General features: G+C 39.8%; 1 protein-coding gene across 2 annotated transcripts; it reads right to left on the bottom strand.

The window, feature by feature from the left end:
• Positions 1-4,585: 4,585 nt before the first annotated feature.
• On the bottom strand, positions 4,586-10,332 carry LOC137726073 (protein NUCLEAR FUSION DEFECTIVE 4-like). 2 transcript variants are annotated; one of them, XM_068464936.2, is made up of 4 exons: positions 10,106-10,332; positions 8,209-8,556; positions 7,273-8,126; positions 4,621-5,382 (listed from the first exon to the last, which is right to left on the bottom strand). In XM_068464936.2, exons 1-4 carry the CDS (start codon positions 10,280-10,282, stop codon positions 4,911-4,913), a joined length of 1,851 nt encoding a protein of 616 aa, XP_068321037.2. In that variant the 5' UTR covers positions 10,283-10,332; the 3' UTR covers positions 4,621-4,910. The 2 variants fall into 2 exon arrangements, with proteins under 2 accessions (XP_068321036.2, XP_068321037.2); XM_068464935.2 differs by lacking the exon at positions 10,106-10,332 and having other exon boundaries at positions 4,586-5,382; positions 8,209-8,958.
• Positions 10,333-10,610: the final 278 nt, after the last annotated feature.

The following is a 10,610-nucleotide window of genomic DNA, read 5'->3' as shown; positions in this document are numbered from 1 at the left end:
TAGTTCACATGGGTGATGGTGATGGTGTTGAAGGTAAATGGTAAGGGTGTGTGTGTGGGTGGATCGGAAGGTGATAGGGTTTCGAGAGAGAGAAGAGAGGGATCATAGAGGAAGAATGAGAAAGAAGAGAAAACTGAAAGAGAAAAGAGTTATAAAAATCAGAAAAAGAAAGAAAAGGGGAAGGGAATCGAGGGGACAAATCAGGAGGTGGGCCCCTTGGGCTCACCAATTAAGACCCAAAAACCATTTTTAAAAGGAAAATATCCTCAAACTTAATGAAAATACAAATATACCCTTTTTGTTCCGTAAATCCCTGTGCAAGTTGTTACAATCTACCCCCTTAAAAGAATTTCGTCCCAAAATTTAAAATAATTTGCTACACTAAAAAAAACTTGAAATTAGGAAGAAGAATATATGTATATGTAACGAAGAAATCAATTCAGAATGAGTGCATCAAAGAGAATATGCCACACTATCGTGAGCGGGTTGCAAAATCCTCTACCATGCCTCCAAGCTCTTATTTTCTTCCCCATCAGTGTAAAAGTAGAAACATACTTTATACAGATATAAAGCTAAAAACATATATTGACGTAAGGTCAAAAATAAGTACACAAATACGATAACGTCAAAATAGATACGTATTAACATATAGGTCAAAAATTCGTGCTAAACTTAAAACTGAAAACGAAATTACTTCCCCAAAACATTTGTAAATTCAAAAATAAAAAAATAGAACTATGGTAGGGTAAGTTAAAATACTTGTACTGAAAAACCAAAATTGAAAATGAGAGTGGGTCTTGCCCAAGCATACGAACGTCACATATTCTGAGAACTGATGTGTTTTTGGGTCGAGTCTCAACAATTGCTAACCAGTGACAACTATTGTATATATTGAACATATATATATATTGAAAAGCAACTTCATAGTATAAAGTCATCCATCATCTATACCATAAAGAGGTGTTCTAAACTTGTTCTAAATATCATATTTTCATCCATAAGATATTCTATGAGAACTGGGTTATAGGAAAAATAGTAATAATTCAAACTAGCATCAATAAGCATGTTATCTCACAAAACGTTTCATAAAACGTAATCATCAAATCATGCTTTTCATGTATGTATTTCTACTATCAAAACACGTACTTTTAGAAGGGGTCCATTCATAGATACTTAGCCGCCGAAGAGCCACACAACTAGCGAAGACGGAAACGTCACAAATAATTACCCCTAAGCATGTAAATGGTACATTTAGTCAAACTCTACTCAAACAATTTAATTTGGGAAAACAGACATTGGAAACGGGTTCAAGACATCAAAATTAGCCTAGAAGGGGTCCCGCACGAAAACCCAAAAAATCAACGGTCAAAGTCAACGCTGACTGTTGACCGGGTCAACAGTCAGACCTGGTCAAATCAACGGGTCCGGGTCAATAGGTCAAACCAGGTCTAGGCTTAAGGTTTAGGTTGGACCGGGTTGGGCCTAGGGCTTTAATAATTTAAAGGGTTAAGGGTTTTGGGTTTTAAAGGGTTAAAGGTTTAGGAAGCACGGGCCTAAGGCCCTAAATCAAAATGGCCCAAGGGCCTAGGTTTGGATTTCAGACTTGGGTTTGGGTAATTGGGTTGGACCTTGGGTTAATGGATTGGGTTGACCCATTTTCAGGCCAAGGTTTTGGCCGGTTTCTGAGCAAAATTCAAACGCTCATAACTTCTTCGATACTCAATAAAATTGGGTGAAACAAAAAGGAAAGTTGTAGTGCTCAGCGAGATGAAGAGATTGTTACCATGCATGCCGGCTAACTCGCCGTTCTTTGTCCGAAAAGTGCCTCGAAAGAGGCGGTGCTTGTTGAAAATTTTGAAAAAACTACTCCGAGCTATTTTCTGCTATTCAAACATATACACAACTTAAAACAAGTTTCGATCTAACCCTAAAAAACATCCCAAGGGTTTTTAGAAGCTTACCAACGTCGAAAAAATACGCAACATGACGGAGAAGATGATGAATAGTACCGGCCGAAAGGAAAAGAAGGGTATGTGGTGTTCTTTCCTTGAATCTTAATTCGTAGGGGTGATGGTGAGTGTGTTGCAGGTAAATGGTAAGGGTGTGCGTGTGGGTGGATCAGAGGGTGAGAGGGTTTCGAGAGAGAGAATGGAGAGATCATAAAGGAAAAATTTGAAAGAATAGAGAATTGAGAGAGAATAGAGTTATAAAAATCGAAAAAAGAAAGAAAAGGGGAAGGGAACCGGGGGACAAATTAAGAGGTGGGCCCCTTGGGCTCACCAATTAAGACCCAAAAACCATTTTTAAAAGGAAAATATCCCGAAACTTAGTGAAAATACAAAAATACACTTTTTGTTTCGTAAATCCCTGGACAGGTTGTTACATTTTAATGGCATCGAAAGTGCCAAGAGCCTTCCACTCACCGTTAAAATATGGTTCCATTCGGGTCACCCAGGCCGAAGTGGTCAAGGGCCAAATGTCGTAGGGTCTAGCCGATTCCCATTTCCACCACTCGTACCCTTAGAGTAAAGGTTTTAGGCAGTGCTCCTTGAGCATATCAGTAATTGCTTCTGGAACATCGTCCTTAAATAATGGGCCTAGGGTTTGGTGAGAGGCGTTTGGCTTACCCTCAAATTGGATGGTTTTGATTGTGTTTTGGTCGATAATGTTTTGACATTTGTTGCATTCCTCGACTAACTTGCTAATGAAAACGTTGGCAGCCATGGGAGAAAATGAAGGTTTTCCTGGGAATTGAAGGCTGGTTTTCTGGGTTTCGAAAGAGAATGGCGAAGAGATGCGAGAGAAAGTGGCAAAGGGATTTGAGGGTTCTGAAAACGTAAAAGGATTGAATGAAAAGAGGTGAGTATTTATAGGCATTTTGGGAAAATCCAACGGTTTAATGTTTAAAATGAAGGATAAAATCAACCGGGGGATTTAGTAATCATGATGAATATTCAAAGAATCTAGGTGAAAGGACGAAAAAACTCGCAGATCGAGACTACATGATGGCGTGTGACGGCTAGCTTAATGGTGAAAAGATGTTTGAGTATCTGCACGTCTCAAAAAGATCGAAATTTTGTGGATCACGGTTATAATGATGGTGTGTGGTGGAGAGTTTAGTTTTAAGAGGCGTTTCAGTGTCAAGTAAGGGCAAACATACCAAGGAGATGCCACATGGCAGAGTGTCTTACAAAATTGGGATCGTGCAATCATGCTTCATAAATACGCCTGGTGGATGGAATATTCGAGACTTTTCATTGTCTTTTAAAGATACCTTAAGGGTTTGATTTCACTTTTTCAAGGTCGAAACTCGACTAAGGAGTTCTGAGCCAAGGACCTCAGAAGAGATGGGGCAATGTTTGGGCCCAAAATAATATTATTGGGCCGAGCTTAGGTTTGTGTTCGGCCCAATGCTCTTCCAAAAATACTATGGGTCGTCCAGCTATCATAAGCTGCCCAATCAGAACGGCCGAGTCATATTGCAAGAAGGATTGATTTGGATAAAATCGAAGCAGTCGAGTCCTGGTATAACAAATGGGCTTCACAGTTGAAGACGCTGAGAAGTCGAGAATGAATCTGATTCGTTATAAAGCTTGGTTCAAAAACCTATTGAAACTAGGATTGGCTGAATCCTAGTCAGAATAGATTTGGGAGTTTTAGTCCAAATACATCTCTGGTTCGGCCAGGAGTAGGTTCGTTGCTATATATATAGAGGGGAGTGCATCATTCAAGTCTCTCTAATTCAACACACAAATTGCCTTGCGCAAACTCTCACTCTACGCAAAACCTCTCAACAACCTTGAGATTATGTTATTTTCTTTTTCCGCTGACACATCTTCAGTTTGAATAAACAGTACTGTGAAGGCAACCAGCGATATCTTCAGTTTGGATAAACAGCACTAGAGCCGTAGAATCAACCGACCGATGAGCACCTTCGGTGGATAAATTGCACTGCTTCGATACCGATTAGTTATTTATCCAAGTCTCGGTCAACAAGGATTTTCGAGTCCTTATTGGTAGAGGTCATCTCATCAGCCTTCTTGGCCAAGTGAAGTGTTACAGGTTACTACGTTCGGCACATTGAAAGCTGAATTTGATATTGAACTTCACAGTACTAGCAACCTTGTCTTCAGGCTCTAGAACCCGAAGACCGAGACATGTTCCTTCCTCAGCCGCTGTTGCAAGATTGAGAAGTCAGTAGTGCACCCAACGCTACATCAACACATTTTATTCCCTGGCCGAACTCGGCCGACGAGTTGGCACCCCCTGTACACAACTGAATGACGTAGTTAGCTTATTAATTACTCGACCTGCGCGTCACATAGGCTTAGTAGGTTTTAGAGTCAATAATATTTAAGATGAAAATAGCATTTTTCATTTGGTATTTAATTTAGAGAAAATTGGAGTATTGGTGTTTAAACTTTGCTTCAATTGGAGCTTTGGCTCATGGATTAAAACCTTTTATTTTGGGCAAAAGTTGTAAAACAATAACTCGGAAAGATCATTACTCCAAATTGTGACAAGATCATGAATCCATCCTAACATATTTTAATGTTAGATAAGAGGCCAAAAAAGAAACAAATAATGGTTGGTAAATACGTAGAACCTACCTATTGGCTATTGATAGGAAAATAATCCGATTATCAGAAAAATTACAGACTAAATCCAACAAGTTTCGCAGTCCAAGGAAGCCCATCAAACATAATGCAGGCCTCAAAAATTCACAAATCCAACTTAATTCTAATTCTAAATGGAGGATATCATTGGGCTAAAATTAAGCCCATCAATCCTCACATTCTTGGTCTCCCAAGTCCAACATTTTCTAAAACTAATGGGAAGGAGATTCAAACTTGAAATAAACTCAAGTACACTAAGAGCTAATTGGTGCCCAAGTGCCACGTTTGTTTACCCTACTGTGTGCCATTAATCACTCTCCTTGTTTTCTTGCCAGCTTGAATCCTCGTGTAGAGATTCTTGGTTCTAATGGACAGCAAAATGTCCAAACCAAACCCAATAACACAGGCAATGGCCATGATGACGAACACGAGCCGGTAACAATGTGCGCCTACGCATGTGTTGCCACCTCCTTCAGTGGTGGTAGCCTCCATGTCGTACAATAGTCCGGCAAGCAGGCCGGAGAAGAGGAAGGAGCCTAGTGGAAGGTTGAGGATTAGAATGTTGTAAATCAGTCCATAGTACTTGAGACCAAATAGTTCAGATGCGGTGGGTACTGTGACGGCAAGACGAATTCCATAACAAATGCCAACGACAATTGAACCGATGTATAGCGAACCGGGCATGGCAATGGCCATGAGGATGTAGCCAACGGCCATTAGAATCTGAGAAGCAGCATTCCATAGAGGTCTTGGTATTGCAGCTTTCCTGTCATTACAAATTTGGGACCAGAAGTGTTAAATGTTGGTTGATTTTCTTAGGCCAAATTAGTATGCCACCAAGAAAGTTAGTTGGCAAAAATTTTCAGACAATGAAAGCTTGTAGATTTTCCAAGCATAGATATTATACAAAGAATAAAGAGATTTCAAGACTCTGAAAATTACATAAACTTGTCCATCAAGCAATTTAAAGTTAGGACCACAATATAAAGCAAGGGATGGCCCTCATGAAAAAAAATAAGTACAAAAACGTAACCAGAGGTACAAATATATTTATAATAAAGGATTTAACTTCGCTGTTGAAGAATTCAGCAGCAACAGCTTACATCCAATCCCGGTTGGACATGTGCCAGAATTTTGATTAAAAAAATCAAAATTTGAACACGTGTCCAGCCGAAATTGTATGTAAACAGTAGCTGCTACTGAATTTGTAGCAGCCAAGTCTAGTTCTATAATAAACTAGAAAAAGAACCCTCATAATTACAATGAGAAAACACGAAAATATGAGATAAAAGAAAAGGAAAGCCTGTCGGCTATCTTCTCGATTGTCATGTTCTAATTAATTCCTAGTTTGAAAATTCTTGTGGTGGTCATCTCCTACTCTAAAATAGGCATGCTGTTTTTCTACGATATTGAATTTGAAGTGTTTTTTTTTTCCCAAAGTGTAATGTTATTAAGGACTTACGAAACTATTGTATATAAAAAAGAATGAGTCAGCTACCCACATTTATGTAGGCAACAATCTGGAACAGACAAATGAGAGGGACTTTGTGGGGAAAAACTCAAACAGGATAAGCTTAAATCCAGACCGTATATACCGCGTTGCTTAATTTCTAGTCAACTTGCCCTAAAATGTTCACCCAAAGGGTATGTTACCCTTCATATTTCCCAAAAGCCATGTTCCCTTAATATTTGAAAATTACATATATTTGACTATAATACTTTTTTTTTTTTTTTTTTTTTAACAAATGATATCATCTACGTTAAGAGAGTAAGAGAGTATAACACTTATATATATTTAACATAATCACTATCTCGACCGTCAGGTAATAATTATATTCAATACATGTATGTATTGTAATCGGCCAAAATTAAAACCAAAAAGATCTCAAAAGCAATCTTAAAGCACGTTTTTGCCCTTAAATGTGAATCGGAAATTCCGGAATCTAAATAATAATAGAAAAAGAGGAGTGAGTGGGGGACCTGGCTTCTCTGCCCTCCCAGTTTTCATACACTCTCATCCCTTCTTATTTGTACGATCATGTTTAAATCACGTTAATATTTTATATTACTATTACTTTTTGCCTTATTATCTTTATAAAAAAATTAATATAAAATGTTAACTTAGTTTAACCATGACTATACAAAATCGAAAGAGATGAAAATGTATGAGAACCGGAAGGGTAGAGAAGCCGGGTCCGTGAGTGGGGAGGATGCACAAGGAGACAAATTTTTTGCAACAATGATTTACTTACAAAAATACACGGAGCAATTCTTTAAGGGGAAGTCAAAAGAACCCTAAAGCAAATTAAAAATTAAAAAAGGTTTCTTATTGAAGAAAATATATAATTCCAAAACCGAATCTAACTCTGTTTGGAAGCTAACATGTGTATTATTAAAGTACACTAAAACGAGAATCGTTATTGGAAAAATCCGAATCTTCCTGTACTTCTCTAGAATTATTAATTATACCCGAAATCATAATTTCCAACAAACACTTCTGAAAAAGGATAATTCTGGTTTTAATTGACATTTTCAAAAATAACTTTTTAAAAAAAAAAGGAAAAAAAGCATAGCAAAACAAATATGAATAATAGTTAGTTTAACTCTCCTGATGAAGAACACGTAAAGAGGAAGAGTGGGTGTTGAGTAAACCAACCTGATGAAGTACTCCGAAATCATACCCGAACCGATCCGCCCGAAAAAACCCCAAATGCTCGTCAGCGAAACGAAGATCGACACGTCCACGTATCCGAGCGCCAATCCAATCTGCCCCATATTGTTCATAACCGCCAGACCCGTCCCCACCCCGCACAAAAACGACACGAACAAAATCCAGAAATCCAACGCCACCATCGCATCGAAGATGGTGTGGTCCTCCCCGAGCACCGGCCTCCTCTTCGCCTCCACCACCTCCGCCGCAGCAGCAGCCACCTCTGGCTTGTGCTGTGTGTCGTCCGCCGCCGTCTGCCTCAAAAGTGGCTCGTCAGATCTGGTGTTCGGATCTGGACCCGACTCGGGCGCGACCAGGTCCGGCTTCGAAGCCCACGCGGTGAAAAACGCATACGCAGGAATCGCGAGCGGCGACGCCAGGAGGATTAACAAAATGACGGAGAAGATTAGGGACAAGAGGTTCGATGGATTTGGGATGAAGTCATAGGCGAGGAGGTACAGTGCGACGCAGACGGCGACGGCGTTGACGACCCAGAAATATCTGGAGTCGCGGTTGTCTTCGGAGGAGGAGGAAGAAGGGGGGACCTCGCGGAGGAAGAGCATGGCGGTTAAGCAGACGGCGAAGGGGGTTACGGAGAGCATGAAGAGGAAGCTAGCGGGGTCGTTGTTGAAGAGAGCGGCGCAGAGGTCGGTGAAGATGGCGGTGCTGAGACCCACGTAGCCCTTCAGAATCCCCGAAACGGGTCCCCGGTTTCGCCGGAAGTTTCGGATGCATGTGACGAGAATCGCCGTGTTCATCCACGTCGTGCTGTTGCCGCCCATGCAGAGAAATATACACATCTGAGAGAAAAATTAAACTAATTGTTAGTTTGATTGCACTCTTTAGTGTTCCACGAAAGTGCCTACTGAGTTTTTTATTTACCTGCCAGTAGGAGAGGGGCTTGATTCTTTCGCTGACGACGAGCCACTGGGCGCCGTAGCCGACGAGACCCTCGACGGATCCGATGAGGAGGATGACCCAGGTCGGCAGTTTATCGGAAGCCAGCCCGGCGAGGAGACCGAAGGCTTTGCCGACGTCTTTGGCTACGGAGAGGTTGTTGAGTTCGAGCTGGGTGAGGCCCATGAGGGTTTTGAGGGCGGCGGAGTAGTTGGAGAAAGTGTAGTTGTTGCCGGAAATAGCTTGGACCCAGACGGCGGTGACGAATCCCAGCCATTTGGTGGCAGAGGAAACTGAGGAGCGGTAGGAAGCAAACCCCATTTCTGTGTCGGTCTGAAAAAAACGCAGGGAGACTGGTGAGAGTTGTTAAAGGATGAGGTGCTACTGCTAAGGGACGGGGCCAGTATTTAAAGAGATTTTCTGAATTAAAAAATAATAAAAATTGCTTTATTTGGTTGAATAAAGAAGAAGAAAAGTTTTGCAGGCGGTGGGCGCTGCTGAATTTACAGCGGCAAGTGGCTGGTTGGTGCTTTTGACGTCGTCTTCCCAGCCCCCGCTTCCTGTTCTCCTAATGTCTTTTTAGTGAATACTCTTTTAGTAATATACTTATATAATATTGAGGTAGAAGAATTGTATCGAAATTATAATTTATCAGAGTCGGACCTATTAGGATTAAGATTTATTATAGGATTAGGGTTTATTATTGAGACCTTAAACTTGTAAGTGAAAAAAAATATTAGTACATCGTAATGATATAGAATAAAATTTGAGAGAAGAAGAAAAGTAAACTCAACTAATAATGGGAGAAGATTCAACTTGTGTTTGAATCACTCTCAAAACCTAACTTCTAATGAGTAATGCTAGGGAGACTAAATTTATAAACTAAATTTGCAAACTGAATAATATGTCATCAATAATAAATGAGCACATTTATCAACGTTTAAGTAATAATCCAATCATTAACTTCCATATTATTTGGTTTATAAAATTTAGTCTACAAATTTAATCTCTTTAGCGTGACTCGACTTCCAATTACATCGTACTCACTAACACATATAAGTAGGAAGAGGAAGACGTATGAGAGGCCTACCTAAGAAACAATCCAGAAGGAAATTCTCTCCACATGGTTTGTATCATTTGGAAGGGAGGTCATGATGATGATCTCTAAGCTGTTTCACATGTCTATTACACGCTTGAGTTTCGAATTTTTCTTTTGGTTTTAATAAAACTATTATCCAAGTTAAGATTAATTAATCGAGTATGGTGAGTTTGTTTGAATTGTTTTGAATCATGCAAGACAATATCCCATAATATCTTGGACGACGATTACTAATATTTGAAAGGAATCTTTCAAAACGAAACCCGGATTGTACCAAGTATTCCAATTTGTAATTTTCTCCATAACGAAAAATGTTCATTGCTCGTAGTTTCCTTGCGGGGTAGTAGTGCAAAAGCAAACAAGGAAAATCCAAATCGAATAATGAAGTATTGGAAAAGTATCCGATAAAACGCGTAGTATTCGCCGGCATGCAAAATCCAAATTCCAAGACAAACTTTTTTTCTGGGAAATAAACGAAATGAATTTTATTTTGTAGATGTACGTAGTTACGATCACGAAAGGAAAATAAGATGTAAAAGGCAAAAACTGGAAAACGTATGGTGATTTCGTCGCGTGATGTACCAACAAGCGAGTTGGGTTGCCATTTGCCCAACCCCCACGTCACGTGACGTACGAGGAGAAGATTCTTTAGCTAGGGTTTCATCAAGTCAAACGTCATCAATTTCCAACCTCTCGTACATGGAATATTGGAGAACAAAGTTCTCAATTAATTGAGTTACAAATTGGTTAAACATGCACGTAATGAGAGGCGAAAAAACATACCTTTTCTGCATATGTTTCTCCATGTTTTGGGGCTGCATTTTCGTCAAATTTTCTTTCCTGTAATTCGACGTTAAAAATTGCTAGACCACCAAAACGCTCCCTCTCTTTGCTTTTTTGCCCTTCAATTCTTCTACTCCCCAGCAAAGGGTCGGAGTCATCTTCCTCCGTGGCTTTCATATATATCTTTTGTCACACCCAAACTCGCATCTTCTGTTTTGGGACGGCTTTATCTTTTAGTAGAAAATCGATCAAGTAACGAGGTGACGGCTTTCAGGTATTTTCATGTTCCAAATCACCAAATTTTCTTTTGATGATTAAATTTTGATGCACCAGTTTGTTCACAATGCTCATCAAGTGATGAGTTTCTGGTTTTCGAGTTTTACTAGTAATTGGGTCACCCATATGATTTGTGAAAACTCATTATATATTATAATGGATCCAAACCACTCAAACCAATAGAAAGAACTCCGCAACTTAAGCATTGCACTTGAGAATTATTGTGGGC

Source organism: Pyrus communis, chromosome 5 (assembly GCF_041283825.1).
Source record: "Pyrus communis isolate YQ-2024b chromosome 5, ASM4128382v1, whole genome shotgun sequence".
In the NCBI taxonomy this organism is placed as follows: Eukaryota; Viridiplantae; Streptophyta; class Magnoliopsida; order Rosales; family Rosaceae; genus Pyrus; species Pyrus communis.
This window is presented reverse-complemented; position numbering and strand designations above follow the sequence as displayed.

What these genes read in the sequence shown, in the direction of transcription:
- LOC137726073 (XM_068464936.2), bottom strand. Translation starts at nt 10,282, where the DNA reads ATGAAAGCCACGGAGGAAGATGACTCCGACCCTTTGCTGGGGAGTAGA. An exon ending in AGCCCCTCTCCTACTGGCAG is followed by an intron (nt 8,127 to 8,208) that starts GTAAATAAAAAA and finishes TTTTTCTCTCAG; the next exon opens with ATGTGTATATTTCTCTGCAT. An exon ending in ATTTCGGAGTACTTCATCAG is followed by an intron (nt 5,383 to 7,272) that starts GTTGGTTTACTC and finishes TTGTAATGACAG; the next exon opens with GAAAGCTGCAATACCAAGAC.